The following is a 26,430-nucleotide window of genomic DNA, read 5'->3' on the forward strand; positions in this document are numbered from 1 at the left end:
GATTCTAACCTTAATAACTTAAAGACAAAACTTTATCACTAACATTTAGAAAAGTATAAACTCATTGTACGGTTTTTAATACCAGTGCTAATGTAATGTAACTTCTGATGCACTATTAATCATATCATTAAAACATGGTTATTTGGATCAGAAATAAATAAATGTAGGAAAACGAAATATTAATAACCATTGCATTTTGTCTAATAAATGAATCGAAAACATTCGATAAGCTGTTAGCTATGGGAAGGATACGTACTTAATAGAAGCATGTCGTGATACCATTTATAATTTATTCAATAAAGCAAACAGCTGTTCTGATGAATGATGAAAACGAATTCCATACCAAAGTTTGACCGTCTGTTTGGTTGGTAATGAAGTTTGGGAGGTCATAAATATTCTGTTTCATAATTAGAATCTACACTGGAAAGTATTGTGGCGGTTTGGGATGAGCGAGGATAGAACCTGGGATCAGAAGGTTGCGTGTTCACATCATGTCCGGGTCACCATTGTGGCGGTATGGGATGAGCGCGGATAGAGCCTGGGGCCTTATGGTTCTCAGCCCAGTAACATGACCACAATACAAAAGCAATCGCTCGTGTAACGTAGCTGTTAGCTGGCTTATAAGCTTTCACCACAGTATCACTAACAAAACGAGGTTAATAAGAGGCTGTTTTATGTCGAAGATGTTTTAAGTCTTCTATTTTGCTCATAATAATCGAATATGAATTTAGGGTAGATGTAGGTTCATATTAAAAATCTGATCATTAAACCCGGATTGAGTTCGTGGATTTGCCTGATCTGCAGACCTGTAAGGGCCGGAACTCGCCTAATAAAATCAGAGATCGATCTGGAATTCGTGTCTAATTTTTATGCCTTTGGGTCAAACGGTTAATTATTAAGATTTTGAAATACAATAAAAAAAAACTTCGTTAAAGACATTTTCACAAATGGCTTGAGGATTTTATGGAAAACCTTCAAATGCTATGCTTGTAAGCTAATATAGAATTTTATTAAATTTCAACTTCCATCCATTTAGTTAAATACTTACAGAAAGAAATTAATCTAACGGACGGAATAGAGCAGCATATAGATCCACTAAAATTATACTGATTCCGTAAAAGAAAGGAAAAATGAGCTTGCAGATTTTTCTACTTCATAACAGTTTTTCTATAAATAAAGTACATTTTTATAATTATTATTATGTCTTATTTTCACATTATATTAAAGGCAATAGAGTAGTGAAATTTACATTAGAGGTAAAAAAAAAAAAAAAAACCAGCAGACTTAAAAGTGAATTTAAAAAATAAGATTGCTCAGTTGAAGATTATCTCTAATTTCAGCCACCTTTTTAATTTTGATATGTCTTTAAATTAAGAAAAAGTATTATAAATGAAAACGTGAAGAGATTTTTATTCCTTCATTCTGCGATTTCATTTGCATTTTGGGGGGTCACAAGAACGTTATACACTACTACACATGTTTTCAGCTAAAAAAATTTAATACGATTTTTAACGAAAAACTTATATTTATTCTGCCAAATTCGTTTCAATTATTTTTAATCAGTCTGACATAGCATAAATTTTAAAAAATTCCTCTACGAACCAAAAAAGAAATTCAGATTTCAGTCGTTTTTTTATTTTGTGGCTTACGCAGATGAAAATGAGTAGCGAGATTAAAATAGTATTTTCTTTTTAAATATTACTGCATGATGCAGAACTGGCATACACTTGTTTTTTGATAAATATTCGTTAATACTGTAACTGCAACGATGTATTACCATTGACGCAGATTTTAAATATGATGGAAGTATGATTTCATCTTGATAAATGTCATAAAGCATCACAATAAACAACTTAATCAGCTTTCAGTTTCCTTTTCAGAATCACATTGCTGCCAATGTCTTTAAGTTCATTAGAGTTCACCAGTTGAGTGCGCTGCCATTAATTTGCTGAAATATACATGTATTAATCATATCTGGGTGCAATTGAAATAAATGTGAAAGGGAAATGAGTTAATCACGAGTTCGCTCGTTACAATTATCGGTGGTTTGATTCATGATATCTTGAGATATTAATCATTCAAGTAGGCAGTTTGATAAGGAATCATTTAAATCGTCTACACGCCATTCAAATTGTATGAGATACATATAAACTAGTCAAAAGATATATAGTACGACGGCGAGAAGAGTGAATTTAATAAAGCCACCAGAGAAACTGTTCTCAGGAATATAAATAAATACAAAATAAAAGCGCATTCTTAGCAAATGATGGCATACCTAAAGAACATACTTGCGATCATACAAAACAAGGATAAATTAAAAATTGAGCATCTTTAAAATCTAACTGAGTCATATAATAGTCTTGAGTGTGAAGGAAATTTTCACTTCTTGTATACAGTGAATACGAAAAAAAATATATATATATTGTAATAATCACCAAAAGAATCAACTTCGTGAGCTCGACGTTTTTCCATATTTTAGATTTCCCTAAGTTCGAAAATTCCTTTTGTAAAAACTGTAGTCTGGCTGTCTCTGACACAATAACTGAAAAATGGAACCTAGATAAATTAAATTTGGTATGTGATAATCTTTACATTAACACTTTGGATCTCCCAAATTTCAGACGATATCTGTTCACGGGGAACCTGTCGGTCCGTCTTTGAGAGAGAGAGAGCGTGATAGCTCAAACAGTTAAGTGGATGAATGTTGGCTTATAGTTTAATCGCCTAAATTGTTCATCTGTTTCAACTCGTAGACAGAATTCTCCAAGATTTGACTCTCTGCTAGGTTGTTTATTCGTGATAATCTATACTTATTTGTAACTCATACTTAGATAAATGAAAATTAATATATGTTCTTGATATCAAAATTGTAGAAATATATCATATTATAGCCACAGGAAGATGCCCAAAATACTGAGTCAATTCTTTTCACTTTGTAAGGAAGCTTAATGCAAAATATGACAAATTTCCAAAGTGTTTATGAATGCCGACTTCCTGTTGATTTCGTGTTCGATTCTCATTATTAAAAAATTATTTATCCCCAGTTTGATGGCTTGAGACTTCTACGAGTGAAAATAAAAATGAGCTTCGATTTGCTCTATACAGTCAAGAATCTAGCACTTTGGTGAAACGGCTTTAGAATGAATGTATTGTTACGAGCCTGTGATGCTGCTTCCTAGCATAGTTGGTTCCATAGGAGGTCCCAGAGCTTGGCGCCAAACTTGGCGACCATTTGGCGACTTGGCGATGAATTTGGCGACTTTGGCGCCAAAATGGATTATACCCGAAACATCGAGAATTTTCCCGATCCGTCCAGTAGGAACGGAGATACGCCTCGAACGTTCCTGATTGGTTGAAAGGCTTCTAGCCCCGCCTCCTAAGACCTATAAAAGGAGATGCAGCTGCCGGGGAGTGGGGGTGAATTGAGTGGCCGTGAACCAGATCGGAGACAGTAGTCGTGGACCAGTGGAGTCGTTGTAGTCGGAATCGACGTTAAAGAACTGGCCTTCCAGAAATAAGCGGAGCAGCGACGGAGTGAAGCTAGTGCTGAACTAAGGTGTGTGCTACTGTCTGCAGTAGAGTCTGTTGTATTCTGCACGTCTCGGCTGAAGATAATCGTCTTTTGTGCTGTATATAGTTTTCGTCTTTGTGCTGTCCTGTGTGTCTTCGTTTAAATAAGCGTCGCTGTTTTATTTTCTACTGCCGCTTGGTGATTGAGCGTTCTTCACACCATATACGAACCCCGGAAATTTCGTAACAGTATATTGCTCATCACTCTCAAACTTTATTTCAACAGAAATTGACTAAACATCATAATTTCAGTAATTGTTGATGTTTTATTTTCAGGTGAATTTAATCCCGTTTTATTCTTCTTGATAGAACTTAATATTCATAGAATTGCAAAATCTTTTATTTCATTATTAGTAAATAAAGATTAATTTCGTATATTTAAGTAGAGTTCATGTTTTTGATTGAAAGTCTCCTCCAAAAAAACCCATTAAAACAACCGTATTTCGTTATATGTAAAACAAATAACTAAATAATTGATTATGTAGGTATCAAACGGCATTTGGAAGTTGAAATGTCTAGTATTTTTAAATTTTTCGAAATTTTAAAGCCAAATGAAAAAACATAATTTATATTTGAACAGAAATGGAATGTGGAGTCATGTTTTATTCGTATCTAAATGAACATGGATCAAATAGGCAATTATAATTATTTCGGAACATTTAAAAAATTTTATTTCTTGAAGTTGAAGATATAATACATTTACATAAAAGAAATGTTATTATAAAAAAAAAAAAAACATTGCTTGGATGCATCCGGGTGGTGAAGGAATGAAAAATAAACCAAGTAAGCTAGCCGTTGTAAAGATTTTAAAGCGCTGCTTTGTAAGATTAAGTAGGCTGTACAAAAGGGGGGAAATCAGAATATGCTCGTTTCCTACAACATTTTTCCATAGAAAGAAGATTCAAATTGCATGACATTAGCCTAAATTACACTACTGACAGTAATAACTTTTATAGCCACATTTAGTAGTAATAATAAAACTAAAATGCGCATTAAACTGCATTAACTTCAACTCAACCGTAAAAAAACTACGAGAAAAAAAACCCCTGAAAATTTATCACGCTTTTAAAACTTTTCTGCAGTTAAAAATTAATAATTATGCAGTTTTTTTAAAGAAAAAATACAGTTACATAAATGTGGCCGTAATACTTAATTTTAACTAATATATCTCTAAGTAGAAAAAATGTTCTTTATTATGCGTTTTTTAAAAGAAAAAAAAATTAAAGGATTGCATTTGAATGCAGGCAAATGAATTATTTTTTAAACACATAATTCGATTTCAAAGAAATTAGAAAAAGATAATGCATTTATCAAAACAATATAAACTTTAAATAGAAATTATATTTCAATTTATTTCTGAAAATAAAACGTAAATGGCATTAATCAAAATTCAGTTCATTAATCTCTATACTTGTTCTTTCAGAATTCCAGTCCCTAACGTTAGAGATAGGTAGAGTTTAAACGAATCCAACTATATTCTGATAAACGTGAGACTGCTGTCTTTTTCTGATAATTATCATCCATATCGACCATCATACATCTTATACCCTTTAGAATAGGCAGAGCCAATGAGGATAAATAATTAAACTTTTTTGAAGATCAAATTTTGAAATAAGTATTCAAAACTGTGTGTCAATTTATTTGTCTGAATTCAAAGTGTTGAAAATAGAACCAAAAATTTTGATTCCACAGAGCTTTATACAATCTAATTAAATTCAGATTTTCAAATGATCACATTGAATTATATACTTCCATTTGATTAACAAAGTTCAATCTGGCTGCAGTCATCTGTAATTTGCTTTCAACGGAACACATCTCCTTTATATGAAACACACTTTGAGTTCTACTCAATTTCTGTTACAAATAGCTTCCGGGATTTATATGCCTTAACAAATAAACGAATGCATTGCATTAGCGAATTACCAAGAGACTGACGAAATGAAAGCTTGATGTAGAAGCGAATGAAGTCTTTCCAATGATGGTTTATTTATTATTATGGTTGCTTAGGAGCGAATAATTAGATTAGATGAGATTAGAAGAGGTTAATTGAGCAGCCTGTTTCAGCAAGAATGCCGCGCAATAAATTAGAGTTCGTAGAAAGGAATAGGAAATACAGTTAAATTATTTTAACTTTGTTTAAAGACTAAATATCCCTGAAAATAAATGCTTTATGCCAATTAATTTATTCCTTCAGATGTAATAATGAATATTTAAATATACAATTTTTGACAATTTGAAAATACCAACTTATTTAAATAAGGCTTTTTAAAGTAACAAAACAATGTAAAATAACAAATTATAGTAGAAATTTAAAGTGAAAGTACTACAAAACAATAAATTACTGAACGATGTAAAAGAACTTGCTTGGTTTAACAGAATATAAATTAATGTGTAATCTTTAATTCAATTTATCTACGTAGAAAGTTTTATTAATTTCTTTTAAAAATTGAAGTCGGTATAATAACATGAAAAATTTACTTTAATTCCTAGGATAAAGTATTTTTTATAAATGTAGGATGTTGCATTTGTTTTATATTTAATAAAAAATGAACTGTCATTGTGTAATGCTCTTAAAACTGTCGTTCATGCGCTGTGTGGCGAGGAAGTTTCGAGGCTGAAGTATCGTCCTCGCCATCTTTCTATAGCTTAAAACTACAAAATATGTTCTGAAATGGTCCTTAGATAGCTTAATAGCTTCTGAATAGTCTCAAAAACTGGATATTAATTAAACTAAACAGATTATTTTTATTTCTGGTATAAAGAAATGTGAAAAAAATTATATTAAAATTACATTGCACATTTTTCAGTTTTTAAGAAGTTTTTCATGTTTTTATAAACATATAATGAATACCATCATCTGCAGTAATTATAATATTTTAATTTTTTCTCATGATTTAAAATAATTTTATAGTCCTCGAATAATTTTTAAATTGTTACGAGAAATTTTTATAGTTCTAATTGTTCTTTTTTTGTCTTCTGAAAATTCTGACGACTTTTGGGCAAGAAGAATAAACATTGGGTTGTGTGAATTTGCCTAATTTATAAAGATTTAAAATATATGATTAACTTTCGATATTTATTAGACCGTAAATTATTTTTTCAAAGTGTTTGTAGCAAATATTCAAATTTAGAATGAATATTTATGCATTAATTAATTTTTTCAGAGATTTTAATATCCATTCAGATTCTCAAACTTCAAAAATTCTGTTCATAAAAAATTATTCTTGTTTCATCATACTCTGTACTAACTGAAATAATAAAAGGTAGAATACATATGAAATGACACAAAACAGCATGTTGTCTCTGAATTATAAAATAAGTCTTTAATAATATTGACGTTAGCGAATTGATTCGAAAATGCTAAATCAATGGTCACTTAACTTATGGAGAAATTGTAATTCTTTTGAAAATAAGTCGTATAAATTTTTTGGTGCTAATTTCCAAAATTGCTTTTCAAGGTCAAATTTTTGCACAATGCTAGATCAGGCTATATTTTTGGAGAAATTTTCTTTTATATAATAATTTTCCCCGTCTAATTAATCAAATGTGATATCCATTATTCAGGTGTTATCTTTTATTACATTTTGTTAAAACCATTTCAGAGTAAATGAGATGGTAAACTAAAGAACCGGCAAAACTGGTATTTTTCGTTTTATTCTGTATTTGGAACGATGCAAAGTAAATTATCAATAATCTTTTACAATTTTGTTTTAACTCAAGCATGAAATCATGTATCTGAATTTAAAAGATATTTTGTTAATCAAATTTTGATCATTCCAAACGTTTTATCTTGGTGTCCTGGTATCACAGTCTCCACATCAGTTTCTGGTTTTGTAACAAGATTCCACCAAATTTCACAGGCTCAATGTACGGCCAATCCATATTGGTCAAATATCTTTCCTCTGTTGTGCTAAGGGAGTTTGGAGATGAAGGTGTTGGATGACGTCATCTTACACGTTTCAAAATGAAGAATACCTTTTCCAAAATATCTCTTAAAACAAGGTATTAAGTAAAGATTATATTAATATAAATAATTTCTTCATACTTCGTAAAATTAAGTTTCATTTAATGTTTCTTATCCGGTGCATAATTAATGGACAACTTGTATAAATAGTAACCTTTATTGCGTTCTTAATGAAAGTTGCGTTCTTCTTTTACAAAGCGTTATGGCATTTTTCTTTTACAAGGCGTTATTGCGTTTTTCTTTTACAAAATATATACCATGATCTATAAATGAAGTGTTTTATAATTTAAGAAATAGTGTATATAATTTAAGAAATGATGACAATTTTTAAAGTGGTACGATTATAAAGGATTAAATTGTTATTTTTACACTCTTTGTTTTCACTATTTATTGAATTAATTTTGTTTTTTCTGAATTGTTTATCGCTCGTAATTTTTTATACTGATACAATATTAACGAGTTTTTCTTTTTTTGTCAGAGCAAAGAAGTTTTTTTAATAAAAAATATTTGTTTATATAATCAATTTATTAACGAAAATTAATCGTTAACATATATTTTTCAATTGTTTGTGGAAAAAAATGTTTTCGTGTTCTTTGATAAGCTTATTTTTGAAAAAAACAACACAAAAAACGAAGACTTTTGTCGTCTTGCTTTAAAATGACAGAGGCCATTACGCAAATTTTTTATGAAATTAAAAAAAATGGAATGAAAATAATATTATTTTAATTAAAAATAATTAATTAATGTATGAAATTTGTTATAGGTTGCAAGATTAGGATAAATAAATCATTCAGTTTTAATGCAGGAACCTGACCCCTATGTTTATAATGTATTGTGTACCTGCTGGATCTAAAGAATTCATATAAAGTATTTTCATTATTATATAGATATAATTAATATCCCGATGAATTTTCGCAATCTTGTATTGAATATCAGAGCAAGAGATAAAAGATTGTAAAAGTGATCTTTAGAAAACAATTAGAAAAAATAGGACAAAACAGATCCATTTGAAAGGAGTTTATTTAGATACAATGAGCAGACTTATATTCTAACGTGTACATTTTTGACATAGCTCAACAACATGTTTCAAGATAAACAGAATAGATATCGGAATAAAAACATATTTATGAATATTTAAAATTTTATGAATTTTCATCAACGCGTTAAGTGCAATTAATATGTAGGAAATTTTACCATTAATTTCTTTCGGTATTTACATGATGTATCCTAATTAGGGTGAAGTGCAGGTAATTCATTAAAACTTATACATATAGAGAAGTATTATAAAAGATCAATTTATATTAATAATTATTTTGAGGTCACCCAGCCAAAAAAAAAAAAATATAGTGTCTTTGAAAAATTTATATTTATATAAATGGAATTCATAGAGTATTTGAATGAAACACTATATTCAACATACATCAGCCTGATTTTGCAAATATCATGTGCTTTTTCTTTGAGCTTCAGCATTTTACTGGAACATGGCCAAGACTGGTTTTTAAATTTTTTTTTTTATTTGGCTTTGAAATGCTTTTTTTGTAATTAATCCGACCCAGATTATATCAATTTATTTCTTTTGAAATGATTTCACAAGCTCAACCATTGCACTTAAAACGTTTTTCTTATTACTCTCCTCGTTAAAATTTTACCGAATCCAGCACCTTTAAGTTTATGCATTCTGAATGAAATTGCTGTAGCATTGAATAATTCCATTCATTTCATAGGTGGTGTTTTGGAAGTCAGCAACTAGTATTCTGAAACTTTGAATTAAGAGTATCATCTTGAGCTATGCCTTTAAATAATGCTTCTTAAAACAGATCATAAAAAAAATATGACTTATGAAACAAAAGGAAGAAAACTCCGCTTTATGAATGGTGCTTCATAAATTGTTACCAGAGGTAACAGAAAATAATAAGGAAGCACGCGTTTTTTCGTTTTCTCTAAAACACGGTTATCTGTAATATATTTATCAATGTATAGTTAAGATATGAAAGAAGTTAAAAGAATTAATGATAATGCTGGTTTCACGAAGTATGAAAACCGTCTTGGAAATGGAACAGATAACATTATTAAGTATTTATTGAAAAACAGATTCATTATTAAATATTTATGTAAAATTATCTGATCATGGAAAGTCTTCAATAGATCTAGAAAAAGTGGCGATATGAATGGTTTCTTTCTAATTGTAAGTTTTCATCTAAGCGATGGAAAGAAAACACAGAGTCCTCTCGAAGCAGACCACAGTTTTTAGAAAAAAAAATTGAAAAAAATATGAATTATACATTCGTTATAAATATTCGAGACAAAAAGCCAGAGCATTTAAAGTTAAAATTACACTAAGGAAGAATAATTGGAAAAGTGTCATGGGAAATTGATAGTATCCCGTAGCAAATCATCCACTTTTTATCATAATTCAAAAACAATTTTTTTTCCTTTCAGAACATTCGTCCTATCTTTTTAAATGCGAAGCAACCATTAATGAGATGACTTTATGGTAATAAAATAGAAAAAAAATGTTGATGAGGGGGGGATTTGCGAATAAATAAATGAAAAACCAAAAATGGAAAAAATAATAATAATAAAATACTAGCATTCGATTGCAAAAATGTGAATAAAAAAGCTTCATCATGTGCTTTTTACGTGTAACTACCATTTTACGCTGCGATTCTAATTATTTATCTTACAAGACATTTATATCTGTGCGTTGAATTTGTTCCCTTGCTTCTGCTTCTTTTTCGTATGTACATTCAATACCTCGAGCATGTCATTTAGATTAGGGCATTCTGATGAACAGTTTAATTTTCTTCAAAAATTAAATTAGATGAAATATTTTTCTGAAATATCGTACATAACTAAGAAGATAAATTTGCGATACTGATTATAATTGCATGTTAACAAATAGAAATTTGTTAAAAATTCATCTAAAAAACGTCGAATTTTACTAATGTAAAGGAAAAGGAATTTGACAGCAAGTTTTCTTAATAATCATTTTAAATATTTTTTTCGGAAAGTTTTGTCTTACATTAATTCTTGTTGTTCTGAACAAATAACTTCTAGACTTTTTGATTAAACCACAAATTATTCGCTAGGTACTTGAAATCATGCTGAGTTTGTAGCTTTTCGAATATTTTTACAATCGCCATGATAAATATTTTAGATAAAGTTTGTTTCATGTAGCGAGGCTTGAATTGAGATCCAGCACTTCTGTAAACGTTTTTTCATGATCATAGTATTTGATATTTTTAGTCTTTAATCTCAGTTTTTTTTTCTTTTCAAACTACGCATTGGACATCGATAGCACGCCGATCAATAGCATACAAATTTTATTGTATGACACAATTATTTGCTTTATTTATGAAAGCACCAAAATCGTTGTAAATATGAAGAGGAAACTGAAATTCAACCACCGGGAATCAGCTCCTATAAGAAAAAAAATCAGTATTAATGTTAAAAATATTTTTTTAAGCATAAAACTATGGAAAAGTCTCAAGACTCTTGATTAAACCTGGTCCCTGACATTTAACAAATGGGACATTAAGCCGACAGTTTGTTTACTTGAGATGTGCTTGCATTTGTTGTCAAACTCTATGAACCTTTTCTAAATCCTGCTATCTAATTTTCAAGTAAATTACTATCGTAGTTTAATAATCATGACTTTTGAGCACTTTGTCGATTTACGAATATTATTTAACATATGGGAAAACTGTAATGTTGGCTGATTACTGTTGCACATTGAAGAGGGTGTTCCAAATGGCAAACACCAAAAAAATTAACATTCCAAACACTTTAGATAAGTTGAATAGTGTCACTTATACATATAAATATGCATATTTCATTCTCATTTAATCTAGGTTGCATAAAAAAAGTGTGGTTGATGGAGCCATGCTATTCTCATTTTACATGTTCAATTCAGTATTAAAAATTATGTCATGTATTTTTTCTCACGTACCAGAAAAAAAGCAGTTAAATTATGAGCTCCGATACTATTTTTAATTATTGTTTAATAAAAAAAAATGTTTTAACATTTAAATAGATGTTATCTTTAAGAAGAAACGACTCGCACTAACTATAAATATAGCTTAAAATTACATGCCACACTTTTTGATGAAATACGGTATGCTACGTATCCATAATACGTTTTTGGGTTTGTCGCAATAGTTCAAACTCTTTCAAAAAATGAGAATGGTTTCATCATTATTTCGAAAATATATATGGCAATAGCTGGGCACTTGGGTTCCTATAAGGCAATTTTTATTCAGTGGGAAGTTAATCTTTCAGCAAGAATGGCGCTGATGATACATAAGATTTCTTTTTTAATTTTTTAGTGTGGGATATTAATAAAAACTTACGTCTAACATTCGAATTTCTGTCTTCTCACAAATAAATTTGTCTATCCTCTAAATACTCTATATAAACTTTACATAAAATGCATAAGAATTTTTTTTATTCTCAATGTGGGAAAGTAATAAACACTTACGTCTAACATTCGAATTTCTGTCTTCTCACGAATAAATTTGCCTATCCTCTAAATACTCTATATATACTTTTGCTTACCTATGGTACTGCACCATTGAATGCATGATGGATGTATTACTACAAATGGGGTAAGAAAGAAATAGGTACCTTATGGGAAACTGAAAGCAGATCTTAAATTTCAATAAACTATAAAGGAAGGGCTTTATTCAATAATCAGTGGAAATTTTAAAGGAAAAAAACTATAATGTTGGCTAAATTCGAAATAAAAAACAAAGTGCAATAACTAAAAAGGCGACAAACATATAATGTGGTTTTCAAAAGGAATTTAAAGTCAGATTTTTGAGTCAATAAAATATAAAACATTGATAAAATGAAATTTTTATATCGTTAAAAGAATTGCATACTGTAACACGCAGTGTGAAATATTTCTAAAAAAGTTCAAAAAATTCTTATCACGAAAAATTTTATAAATAAATAAATCATTCATTATACATTTCTTACTTTCTCTTGTATATTTACATGTGTGAATAAATATTAATATTTTTTTATATTGTTTTCAAATTTATCCTTTTTTTGTCTTAAAAATTGAATTTTAGTCATTTCATCTCATTAAATGTGGGGATTTATAATCGATGTTCTAAATTATTTTTAGATGTAACGGATTCAGGAAATTCTCAGATGAAGAAAATGCACATGACTAACAATTTAATACATTTCAAAACAGCATCGAAAATAGGAATCTACAAACCTGATTTGCGATCCTTAGGGACATTTGAAACTCTTTTTACTGTAAAAGGATCTGTAAAAGTGAAAAGAATTTTAAAATATGAAAACACTCAGTTTTATTTAATAAATATTTCTATTAGTTAAAGTTAAATGTTTGAAAGAATTTCATTTTAATTAAAATAATTTTCAATAAATTAATAAATTTTAAAACATATGAACAAAAAGTTCTATGTAAGACCATTTTAATTTTTTCCCTTTTTGTTTTTCCCATTAATAAAATGAATGGGATCTTTTCAATGATATAATGCTTTTATTGAATCAGATAATTATTTCGTATGCATATCAGATGAGTTCGTATTAGTTTTTCTCTTGTAAGCAATATTTCCTTTTTTCAATTAATTGGGAAGTTAAGACATTAAAAAAATTATTATTTAGAACTGAAAAATGCTTGTAGTTTTTATTATTTTCTTCATTATTATTTTATTCATTATAACTTATTACTCATTATTTATTATATTACCACTCAAATTCATAAAATACTGAGAAAAAATAAAATAATCAGTTTTAGTGACATCGACCACATCATAAAGTTCTTAGGTTTATTATGTTTTATAATTTCTTTCGGTTATCGAAAAGATATAAAATTCTAAATCATTTGAATAATTTTAGTATTTATTTTTTCAAAATACTGTCTAGAATCGTTTTAAACATCGCAAAATCGTTTTTTTGTAGCTTAAAAATGGAACATTAACGAAATAGTAATTAAATTAATATGATTAATTGAAGCAATGCTTTGAAAATTTTATTTTCAGATTAAAGGTTATTTAAGTAACCGGGGGGGGGGGGACTTTGCTTATCAGGCTATAAAGTTTTTTTGAATTCATGTTCATTATTTTATTTCTTGAAAGTACAGTTCATTTGGATAAAAACAAACCTCAGAGGAACAAGGCATTACTTTGTACAGTGGAACCTCGCTTGTCGAGCATAATTTGTTCCCGAATCTTAATTTGACAATGTGCTCCATTCCGAAAAAAAATACCCAAACAAATTAATAATATTATAAAAAAAGCATACATTATAAATGTTAAATTACAAGAAAAAAATGTTTAAAGATATTTGTATTTGGCTACGCTTCAAAATCTGGCGAAAATAAGACATAACATTATTGTTAAATGGATTTGTAGTGCTCATAACTACAGGGTGATGCAGTGATTTCTCATTTTTTCAGCTTTCCCTTATTTCACTAGAATATGGTTGCTCTATTGGGTCTATTTTTTCTTCCTCTTCTTATACCATCTCCTCCGCAATTTCAAGCTGTGACGCAGAATTCAGCTCCATAAGCCCTTCGGTAATTCTGTCCATGTGCTTACACTAGCTTATAGATGTCTTGGCTATTCACCTTTAACTCTATAATCTTCCCCGAGACAAAATTATCGATTAAAATTCCATAGGCAGCCTCTCACATACCATGTAATATTTTCAAATAAATGTTCAACACAGACTGATACAAGCCAGTGCAGCATGTGACGTCAAGATGCCTCCTCACTACTCGTCATGTGAAACATCGCTCATTAAGTTAGTCACTTTTATAAATTTTGCTTTGCTCTTTATGCCAGATTTGGTTGTACTTGTATGGTAAAGGTACAAAAATAAAACGCAGAAAATTTCGTGAAAAATATGGTGAAATAAAGATTACCAAACTTGAAAGAATAATGTAAAACAAACTAACTAATAATTTCACACTTACCGATTTGCTTCCGAAATTGATAAAATGCTTCAAATCCTGTTGCGTCAAATTTGTCATTGGACTTGAAAATGACTCTGAAGAAATCAGCATCGGATTCAATGAGTTTAGGCCTTTGGTTCCCACAATGCCGAGCAAGTTTTCTGTCAACTGTTTTGTAATTGGAGAACTCTACATAATCACTAGCAGTTTCACCCAAGCACCTGTAAAATGAAAACAAATAGAATGATTATAAGTTGGAAGCACTGAAAATAAAAATGAAAATTTCGGTAAATAAATTTAACATGAACTCGCTGGAATGGAATAAATTTACTTGACAGGCACGAATGCGCCTATTATCATACATCTGACTGCCAGATGTAATACGCTATACCATGACTTAAAAGTTGCAATATGAGCATTTTACTCAAAATGTAAATTGGTTTGATGTACTTCATATGCGTCAAAACTTAAATTGAGTAATTGTAATTGAGTTAATTGATATAGAATTAATTAAGAAAGCTTTCTTTTGTTGTATTACTGCAGTTTCCTGATATATTATTTTGTACTAAATTCACTACTTTGATTATTTCTGTCAGGAAAAATCGTAGCAATAGTAATGGAAGTAATTTAACAATCGATTAAACTACGTTTCCTTTTGGATCACTTTTAAGTTTTCCAATATGCTCCACATTAAAATTTTGATTAAAAATCAATTATAAACAAAAACACGTGTCAAGGTACTCCGTTACGACACAGCTAAAGACACTGTCGTTTTTTCTTTATAACCAATTATACACACAAAACTACCTCAATTGACTTATGAAATTAATTGAAATACTTGAATGCGGTTACTTGCGGAATTTTTTAATTACATTAATAAATCAGATTTAAGAACACTGATTTTGAAATTGAACATTGAAAAAAAAGTAGAATTCCTTTTATAGAAATTTAATAGCCATATTGAAATCATCATGTATTAAATAAAAAATATACTTACGGAGGAATTCCGTCCACATCGAAGTAAGCGAAGGTAATGTGTACTCTTTCTTTATCTTTGCCATAAAATATGTAGTGGCATTCGGTATCCCTAGGGTAAAAACCAGGGTAGTTCGGCGAATTAAAAGTCCCGTTTCCTCTTTCTTCACTGCGAAAAGTGAATCGGCATTCTGAAAGAAAGATGAGACATCCTAAATCATCCTAAGTTGATAGAAATCAGCGGGAGCGGTCTCCTCAAAACTTTCTCGCTTTCTCCCCAATAAAGATGTTATGCCCCTACCCACCTCTCATTCCATAGAAATTGTTGATCTTAGTCAAAGCCGTAGACGCCATGAGTGCTCAGGTTTTTATTTTCAGAGTTCCACGCAGAAGCGTTTTCAGGAGTTGTGCTTCATAGCACAGTAAGGAAACTCGAGTAAGCAATTTGGATGCTTTTTTTAACCAACTGAAAACAAGATTTGACCCATGACACGGAACTACAATTTTAACCTTAAGATCAGTTTCATGTAATTTACTAAATCATTGTTTTTTTAATTATCGCGTTTATATGTATGCGAATGTAGACGGATAGATGGTCTTATCTTTGAAGAATTTGGTTCAAAACATGATAGGGATCAAGTTTTATCAAAGCATTTTTTTTGTTCATACATAGACAGACGGAATTTTTTAATAAAAGAAAATACTTTTCTAAGGGATATCTAAGATGTAAAGATGCTTCAAAATCTCGAAACCGATTTTTTGACGATAATAATACCTTTCTTTCTGTTTATTTCATCTATAAGAAAGTAAAAATAACGCTCATGGAATGAATAGTCCTAAGTAAAAGTGAATTTAAATGTTTCTGAAAAATCTTCTAGTCATTATTTTCACATACACAAAGAGAATGATTGTTTCCTAACAAGTTTAGGTTGTCCTTCCAATATGTCTTAAATCTTTGCCTATGATATTCAAGTTCATTCAAATTAGGTCATAAGAGTCAGAAAAAATATTGTGACTTTGTAACTCTTTCTTTATAAAGAAAATTTATAGTTAGTTTTATCATAGAAAATAGATTGCTAACGTCAGGTAAGTGAGATAAATAATCCGATCATATTTTTAAACTATTCGAGGAGCTGTATATTTTACAAGGGTACTAAAATTGCTGAATTTGAATAAAATGTAACAGCTGTACAGAAACAGAAAAATAACTTTAGTTATTTTAAATTTTTATTTATCAAAAGGCTAAATAAAAGACTGAATTTTGAAATTTTTTTTTCTTTATGGTACACTATTTCAAGATATTGAAATATATAACAGCGCCAATAACAAAAAACCATTAGACATAATCTCTTTAGATTGTTTGCACTATGAAGTTGTAATTTTTAATTTATTTATCGATTCTGTCTTCTATAATATTCATATGAAAATGCTCAGCTTTAATAAAGTTATCAGCTTTTCTCGTTTATCTCCAGATATTTTGGGCACATTTAATAATATCAGATACTTATAAGAGTTGAATATATTGTTAGAATACAGGAAATAATCATATGATAATTAAGGGACTAATGCATGATAATGCGTGAAGATTCCTTAATGCGAGAAGTTCTAAACAAATGTTATAATATAAAAAAAAAGACAATGCAAGCTTAGTCTCATCCTGCTGATATACAGTTCTCAGAACGTTAATTCGTAAATGGAAATGTGGCAGTTAACGAATCCTCTTGGCAGTCTGTTCCATTTCTCCAGTATTATAGTTTCCCCGGTTCTCGTTGGTTCTGAACAAAGGAAAGGGGGGGGGGGTGAGGGTAGTAGTTGCAAATGCCTCCCCAAAAGCGATTTACATACATTTTACAGGATTTAGGTTTGGCAATTAACTAACTAATGTATCCAATAAATATTCTGACATTACAGAAAGTCGATAACTATATAAATTGTACATAAAATGCTTGTTTTGTTGTTCTTAAAAATTAAATCAATGCCAACGACACTCCTAAAAGGGATTGGACTCTAAGATCTCATTCTAGTGCCATAGAGACTCTCCTAGGGCATTTATGTCTTAGCGTCTATCCAATGCAATGCCTGCCCAGAGCATTGAAACTCCGCTAAAACAGCCTTTTCTTTCTCTGGTGTTGGAGAAGAGGTAGCGGCTGTGTCTGGGTTCTCTCTAGGCGAACATACTTTGAAAATTCGAGATTAGGCTGAACTAGGAACCACTACCATAAATTATGAACCATAATCGTGCATTATCATCAATATACATATTTAATTTTTTTAGTTATGCCCAATACTTCTGGAGATAATTAAAGAGGAAATTCTCCTAATAATTACAAAAACTAAATATTCTGAATGGTTATGAAGAATTTTAGAGTTGCTTTATTCAGAGCGCTGTAGAGAAAAACCTAGTCGACAAAAGAAATGAAAATTATACTATATCTCGATGGTATTTATTTCAGAACTGAGAAAACGAAAATTGAATAAAAATTCCCCAAATGAACGGAAGGAAAATATAGGCCAACAGTCCCTAGTATAAATGCATTTAAATTCTTAGGGTATAATAGTTTAGTCATAGTCGTGATGTAACACGAATTGCACAAGGTAGAGGAACGCAATATATATAATAATAACAACCGTTTTATCATTTCCTCTCCTTTTCAATGTTAATTTGATAAAAAAAAATGTAAGGCAAACGTTTCTAAGTCCAAAAAAGTGATTACTTTTAAATATTTATTTTAATTTTAATCTTATTTTTTGGAGAGGGCTTTCGTTTGCCCGTGTTCAAAAATTCATGTCACTCAGACATTTGTTCTAATTACTATTAGCATTTCTTTACGATGCTCTGATTTGGAACTTAATTCTGGTAATCAATTGCAGGATTTTATTTTCTGATGAATTCTATCGCATGTTTTCTTTATCGATATAAAGCAAACTGATTGCATGACTTTTTTTAAGGCGTCGCGGAACCAATCGATTCTTCAAGTTTGCAAAAATTTGACTCAATATTGTATTTAAAGAATCTATTTTTTTAAAGATATAAAGTGAGAACTTTTCAAATTTTATTTTTTATTTAAAGGATGCAATCATTATTATTTAGCATTACTTTATGAATTATAATGAATATAAGACCACAAGAAAACCGTTAACGATAGTTTACACTTGTTGTTTAATCTAAATGTTTTTAACGATTCATAAAATCTTAAGGGGAAAAAAACAAAACACGTAGAGTACTTTTTATGACCTTCATTACAGATTTAATAGTTTGAAACACTCGCGATTTTCTGAGTAACATCAGTGAAAATTACGTAAAGCAACTCGTAGTAACGCTGGAAGCGCTTTGAATGACAACAAATAGGATTTGGAAGTGTTTAGTATTTTTATAAAAATAGTCAATATGCATTTAATATTAAAATTGATTCAAATCAAGTTGTTAAGCCTGTTATATCGGAGAGAATCAAAAACTATTCCATCATGAGTCGAAAGCCAAGGACTACTAAGTTTTTTGGAATTAAAAATTTTGAAAGATTATTAGTTTGGCTACTAAGCAAGAAGTCTCTTGGTAACTGAAGATTTACAAAGATTGATTTACGACCTCTACATAAAAGAACTCTAATAAAATATATATATATTTTACTTTTTAAAATTGTAGTAAAAATTGTTTAATATTTAAAAACTATAATGTGTTTTAGAATTTTTTTTATTCATTTAAAAATAATTAGTGAAATATTTAATCAACTGTAAAGAAAAACAAAAATCAAGTAAATTCGTTAATAGTTGAAAAAAAATGCTAATAATAAGTATAATATTTTGACTTTTCTAACTTGGAAAATATTTTAATAAAAATATTAAATTTGCAAAAGACATCAGATTGTTCCTATTATAAATGTTTTTCATTTTAAAAAGAAAATAAGATAAAGATTTTTTATAGATAAAAATCTATAAAAGCTATTTATCTGCTTTAAGAATACCACCAATATTTCCATTAATTCATTTTGTAAAATTTGAATAGAAAAGCATCTTACCTTGGGAAGAATCTTGGCTTTGTGCTGATATACCAAAATCTGAAAGAAATATGAAGAAGAGGGAAAGATATAAAAAGAAATAACTAAAGTTTCAGGAAAGGTCAAACAAATTTTTAATTTCAGAAATTTATAAAAGTTTATAAATAAAATAAAAGGGCTCCATAAAATGTGAAAAGCCAAGTGAATTTTTCTTGAGTTCCAGAGTTTTCCTTTTTTACAAATATTATATACATGTTTTGAATATTTATATCATGAAGGATTAATTTTGATATACTTCAAAATTTCAGAATTTCAATAAAAATGCAGAGTTTTGTCATCTACAAAAAGTTCTAGGAATTGCCTTGTCACTGCTGATAATAACGCTCGACGATATGGCAAATGTCGATAAACATATCAGTAGGTATTCTCCTTCAATGGTTTTTCTCATCTCGTCGATTGTTGCTCGTCTTGAGCTATAAACATAATATTTCTGTTTCCCCAACAATAAATCGGGACCCACTCTTGTAGGGATTCCCGAGTGGAACTTTCTACTCTCTGGGCAAGCTAGATCAATGTGGGGTGAGTGCGGTTCACCCATGCACGTTCACCGATCCCTGATGCTCGAGGGAACTCCATGTTACCTCTTCGTTCTTTGTTCATTAGAATTTTATCTAGATGGTTTTCACGTTGTGGTGGGCAACAAGATATTAATTAACTTATGAAAATTCTAGGTGTGTTATCAATTTCTTACGTAAAAATTACCTGAAGTATTATGTAACCAAAGTTAACTTCTTGTACTAATTCCTCATATGTCACTGTCCTGATATTTTAGTTCAACGACATTTACGAATAGCAATCGGCATAAAAATTCTTAACCACCGATACATGCTCTTGTAAATTCAATTTGGTTGTCAGTAATAACGAGATTCAGTGAGCGCCCATCATCAGCAAACAGATGTCGTTTGCTTTCCATGTGCTATTATGTAAATCGAAAGTTTTTTTTTTATGAATATTAAAAGTACAGATGTGAATTAATTTATTTTATGTATTAATAATGCGCTAGAAATTAACAATTAGAACTCAATTAATATTGGTACATTAATTTCTAATTGTTATTGCCATCAGTCAAAGAATGCATTTATGTTAGTTTGATTAATAATTAATAAAAATCTATTTTATGGAACGTGTAGTATAGGTTTTCATCTTCTAGACCAATTTTCTTAATTTCTTCCATCTTCTTTCTAGCAGATGGAGATAACATTTATCCATGTCATGCGTCTCCGCACGTTCCTGTAAGTTCAACTCGACTGTCAGAAATAAGAGAGAAATAAAGATCATTAATAAATCGATATGGCTGCTTTACTTGTATTTATTTAAATCTGAGTTTTTCTTCTTTGCAAGTAGATTAAAATTTATTTGCAACTAAATTTAGATAATTTTTTAATTAAAAGTTAAAACTGAAAATTTTAAAGGAATTTATTATTTCATAATGCTTTTACAAAATTAGTTGAATTTTTCAGTCAAAAGCTTCTTCTACAAGGAAAGTTTGCATTAAACTTTTATACTGTCTAATCACTGGGGCATTTTTTGAGTACTATGAGTACGCTGCCGCTGCACAATGCTCTAAACAGGCCAATTTATTTTACACTTATTTCGCACATGTGAGTAATAATAATTCAGCATTTACATAAATTTTTATTACCATTACGAGAAATAATAACGTTAGTTACAATACGAAATATACGATATGTCAGAGTTACTGCCGTACTTACCTGTGACAAAACGATATATCGCTCGAAATCCTTTCACTTCTGGGGATGAGTGATATGATCGAAATTCAACTTCCATTGTAGGTCCGTTAGACATCAGTTGAGGAGGGAGCTTATTGCCACAAAAATTATCCAATCTTTCTCGGCGGCCATTGATAGTGATGAAAATCATTACAGCATCAACGGCTTCACAGCTGCTGATAAGAAATCTCTGTTTTTGAATAGAACTTTACATGCTAAAACTAATTATCGGCGATTAAAAAATGAAATCATATCACAGCTTATTTCAGCTTGAAAAAATGAAATCAAACCACAATGTAATTGGTGATGATAAAACATGCTAAAACTAATTATCAATGATTGAAAAGGTGAAATCAAATAGTAAAAAGAAAGACGAAAGGGAGACGAATATAACTAAACATTTCTCTAACGGAAAAATGTTGAGTCTGTGTATTGATAATAGCTTAAGAAATAGCCAACGTAAAATTTTACTTAGGATTCAAAAAGCAGGAATGGTTATAGTTCTTTTTTTCGATATAATTGGAAATTGTAGGAATCTGATCTGATTATCATAGATAAAATTAAATCCAAGTTAAATTTTTAAATTATTAGAAAAGTGCAGTTTTTTCTATTATACCTGAGAGCAGAGAAGCGGCAAAGATAATTGTTTGATAACCGTTTAGAAAAGCAAACAAATGATGCAACAGTGAAATTGGCAGTTTCGTTATTATTATTTTTTTTGTAAAATATCTCTGTGGTTTATGAGTTCGTCTTATTACTGAAAAATTGTTTTGAATAAGCTTATGAATATTTTAAGATGTATAATACTTTAATACCATTTTGTTCATTTGGAGTCAAAGACGCAAAATTTTTTTACAACTATGCTATTACAGTTGTATAGTAATCAAAGTCTAAAAAGATGCTATAAACTAACACCTCAGTGGATATTTAGGATAAAATATAAAATTCTTAAATTGCTTGCCATGAAAAAATTAAACCCAAAGAGACCGAAGCGATTTAAAGGTATGCTCTAAACTTAACAGTAACATCGAATGTTTAAAAAAAATTCTGAATGGGTAACTTACGAAATCAATGTACGTGAAGCATAATTAAGAAAACAGCAATTGCTATATTTGCACGGGTATTTAGAAGCTTAGTTAAATAGGAAATATCTGACAACTCGGAAAATAACCGTTTTATTGTAGTGAAATTTTGAAACATACGAAAATATTTCGAGTTAGGTAATAAAAAGTTGAAAATATTATCAAATATTTAAATAAGACTCAAAATGGTCAAAACAGGATGTCCGATATTTTCAGAATTGTCCAAGAAATAAAGAATATGACCCCCCGCACAACTTTATAAGCCAGACAGCGGACCTTGATACCAAAAATGAAGTTGTAGATCAAAACTCTAGGTTAAAAAACATTGTTTTAACATCGAAGATTTTAAAAATTATTGGAAGAGTTGACTTCATACAAAGAGTCTACATGAGCATTCCAACCTCGCTTCTTAAGATTGAAATTCATATGATGTAGATGGCCATATGATTTTGAGAATCTCTCTGTCTCCAGGAAGCCATTCACAAGTATAGCTGTGTGCTTCCTCAACTCGCCATCTATAAAAATAAAACTGTCGCCAACAGTTGCCCAGAAAAATCTTACATGATTCAAAAACTTGATCTCTACATGTCTGTGCTGTCACAGAATCTACATTAAAATGTACGACTTCCCAGTGTAATTACTCGGCATATAAGCAGTCCTTTTCCATCGAGGTGATAGATTTATCTCAAATTGGAGAAATGGTGGCGGATACACGCCCTCTCCAGATGACAATTAACTGTGAATTATGTTCTGAATCTGAACATATGAGTGAAATATGCCAGTAGAATCTTCCTGTGTCTAATAATGGTATTTCTAGATCCACCCACACACAAAGTGATGTCTTGAATTAAATTCTCACCACCGGTCACTGTAAATAAATATCCTTTTCAGCAAGTAGCCTATAAATAATTAACCTTGAATTTATTATTCTTGTCATAGCAATGAGTTCTCAAGTCGCCAGTGTTTAGTCTTTAATAGCATTGTGAATTGAATATCATGTATCGTTTACCTCCGGTTGTAGCTGTTATTTGAACCTTAATTTGAAATTAGTCTTTAACCTGGATACCAGCGTGTGAAACACTTTTAACTCCGCTTGGAACTGACCATCTACAAATCTATCAAAAACTCTCCATCTTAATCCATCGTCTGAGCACTCCCATTAACTATTTTTTGATATTATCAATAAGTCGTGAGTCCCAAATAAAAAAAATCCGTCAGTCTGATACTTTATAAAATAAAACATCATTTAAAATGTACCTATTGTAATGATGACGCTTCCTTTGCATTAGTCATTCTACAACTTATATATGACATCAATACAAATATTAATTATAATTATTTTGAATAAATATGAATAATGTATTTGCTGTTTAACTTTCGAACACCAGTGTAACAATAAGCAATTACAGTGCAAATAACTAGGATTTGGTCCCTAAAGCTGAGATGGCAATTTAGGTAATAAAATGAGAGAAAGCTGCAACATCGTGCCTTAGGAAACTTAAGGTTTCAGAATCGACAACTGATTTTATAAAAGTTCACTATATATAAAGATCTGGTGCACGTTAAATCTGATGTTGAGGGTCAAACATAATTCCATGACATTTTGATTAGGCAGATGCAAATGCTTAGATATCATTCTTCTCAACTAATTAATTTACGAAGTAATTTACGGTATAATTAATTTTTAAAAGAAGTAATTTAAGGTTGTAATTTACGAAGACAGATCCAAAATAGCTACCAGTGTCACTTCAAAGTAGACATGCATTTCTTGATAATTATATTTTTAAAGCGGTATTTAAGATAACCATAAGAAAGAATTGTGTAAAAAGTAGTATATTTTGTCACTCAATTTTGGCTTATTGCATCTAAGATAAATCAGAAAGCCGTACTTATATATTTTTTTGATATCATGCCAAATATCTGACGTTTAAAAGGATAAAATATAGTTTTAAACGCCATTATAAATGTCTACGGAAGCATTCGCTACAAAACATTTCAAAATTTATCATAGGGTTAATATAAGAACTTTAGAAGTGTAACAAATGTGCTACAATAGAAGAAAAAAAAACCCATGAAAAATACTTTGCTTCGAGAATTTAAACAAAAAAGAAATATAAGCAATTTTTCTCATATTTTAAGTTTTTTCCTTTTTTATTAGCCAAGAGTTATACTTTTGATTCATCAATAATTCATTGTTTGTGAAATGTATTTTTAGATAAATTGTGTGAAAAATATCTAAAATATATTCCTGCATACTTTTTTCAGTCTAGTAGAGATGAAATAGGAGGACCCTATATTTATTATCTTCTGTAAGCATTAGATTATTGTATATAAAATACATAAAATTCAAAATATTTAACGTCAGCTTATGGACGAGAAATATTTTTTTCTTTCAAATTAACTGAAATGATTTGTTTATAATAATTCAAACAACCAGCTTATAAGAATCTCTTGAAATCATACTAGTAATCAGAAATTAAAATATATTCATATCCAAAACGTGGTGACAAGCAGACACTTTAAACTTTTTTTACTTTAGAACTCACAAAATGGAATTTCAAGATACATATTTTAAAGACAAGGAAGGTGATAGATTTAAGTGGCACAGTTTAAATGCATACACATAGAAGCGATTATATGAACTTAAGGATTTCCCCATAAAGGATTACAAGTCTCAAGATATACAAGTTTTTAATATCATTATTTTAGATTATTTCAATGATTGCTTTGTAAATGATCTATCAATCAGCGTGAGGGGCTTGCATGAGTAGCCGTTGATGGCATGAAATAATGATTCGCTTTGTACTTTTATTTTGTAAAATCTTAAAGTGCCAAGAACATTTTACTGAATGTCGTTAATAGGGCTCGGGAATTGTAATTGTGTTTGATAATTGATTATTGATTTAAACACCCTAAAACATAATTTATTGGTAATTTAAAATACTTTTCTGATTGGAAATTTGTGCCAATCTCTACCAGTTTAGAAATTATCTGTTGGGCTACGAAATGAATGGAAAACTAGCATATTTTATAACTAGAAAAGAGGTATATTTGTGAAGAATGCTAGCTTGAGACATTTTAAAAAGAATTTGAATTTTAAAGATTAATTAAAATTTATTAAATTCTTACTTCAGAAAAGGAATTTCAAATAACTAAATATATTTCTAATTTATAAAAAAGTGATATATTTCTGAGGAATGCGAAAGTACAATTTAAATGTGCTTGAAACTCTAGAGTGTTTAAGACTTTTCTTTCCTTGAAAAAATCAGAAAGAGGAATCTCAGAAATTGAAAACTTCCTAAGAATGCTAACTCAATAGACTAGAAATAGTGTTTGAAGCAGAAATAATGATTTCAGTAACTTATTTTTCGTTACCTGTGAACTCAGAAGGAGGAAAAGAAATCTTTAGAAACATATTTTTCAGGTTCAAAATGTTACATATTTCAGACCGATGCTAGCATGAAATAATTTTGAAATATTAAGAGTGATTAAATTGCTCGAAAACTTAGGGGAAGGAGAAGTCTCATCCAAGAATGCTAATATGAAATCATTTCAAAGAATGACTTACTCTCTTGGAGGTTCATGAGGAAGGTGAAGATCAAAGTCAGTAAAGCTAATCTGAACTCTTTCTTTAGCTTTTCCAATGAATTTGTAAATGCAGTAGACATTTGATGGATAAGGATCAGGATAATTCGGGCTTGTGAAAGTTCCATTCTTAGAGCCCACGCTGTTGATTTCTTGGCCACAAGACGCGGGAGCTGCAAAAGAAAAAAAAATCAGATCATTTATTAAATACTTCATGTTCAAATGCAGAACATGTTTTGCGTTACAAGAAGATAAGCATCTTTTTAATTTCATGAACTGAAGGAAGACTTTTTAAAGATCTTTTACTATACGATCTTCTAACTCATATAAAATTCAGGTGCTATGATATTGATGCTTTTAAATATCTAGACTTTTGTATTATTAATCTTTAAATATTTCAACGGGCATATGAAAGGAAAGGAAACGTTGCAAGTAATTTTCTGCTTGAAGATACCTTTTGTTGAGTAAACTGATATATAACCCAAATGGCTTTGAAAATAGCAACAATCTGAATTATGATATAATATCCGATCATTCGGGT

At 29.7% G+C, this 26,430-nt stretch overlaps 1 protein-coding gene across 3 annotated transcripts in view; it reads right to left on the bottom strand.

The window, feature by feature from the left end:
* Positions 1-8,577: 8,577 nt before the first annotated feature.
* The window catches only part of LOC129959555 (suppressor of lurcher protein 1-like), a 72,549-nt gene continuing 54,696 nt past the window's right edge, over positions 8,578-26,430 (bottom strand). Inside the window, exons 3-9 of one of the 3 annotated variants that reach the window (XM_056072463.1) lie at positions 25,873-26,062; positions 21,205-21,398; positions 19,454-19,492; positions 15,460-15,628; positions 14,484-14,683; positions 12,759-12,809; positions 8,578-10,954 (exon numbers count right to left, since the gene is read on the bottom strand). In XM_056072463.1, coding sequence (XP_055928438.1) covers positions 10,887-10,954; positions 12,759-12,809; positions 14,484-14,683; positions 15,460-15,628; positions 19,454-19,492; positions 21,205-21,398; positions 25,873-26,062 — 911 coding nt within the window. In that variant the 3' untranslated portion in view covers positions 8,578-10,886. The remainder of the gene's footprint in view (positions 10,955-12,758; positions 12,810-14,483; positions 14,684-15,459; positions 15,629-19,453; positions 19,493-21,204; positions 21,399-25,872; positions 26,063-26,430) is intronic. The other 2 variants (XM_056072466.1, XM_056072465.1) reach the window with 2 other exon arrangements.

Source organism: Argiope bruennichi, chromosome X1, assembly GCF_947563725.1.
Source record: "Argiope bruennichi chromosome X1, qqArgBrue1.1, whole genome shotgun sequence".
NCBI classification, from domain to species: Eukaryota; Metazoa; Arthropoda; class Arachnida; order Araneae; family Araneidae; genus Argiope; species Argiope bruennichi.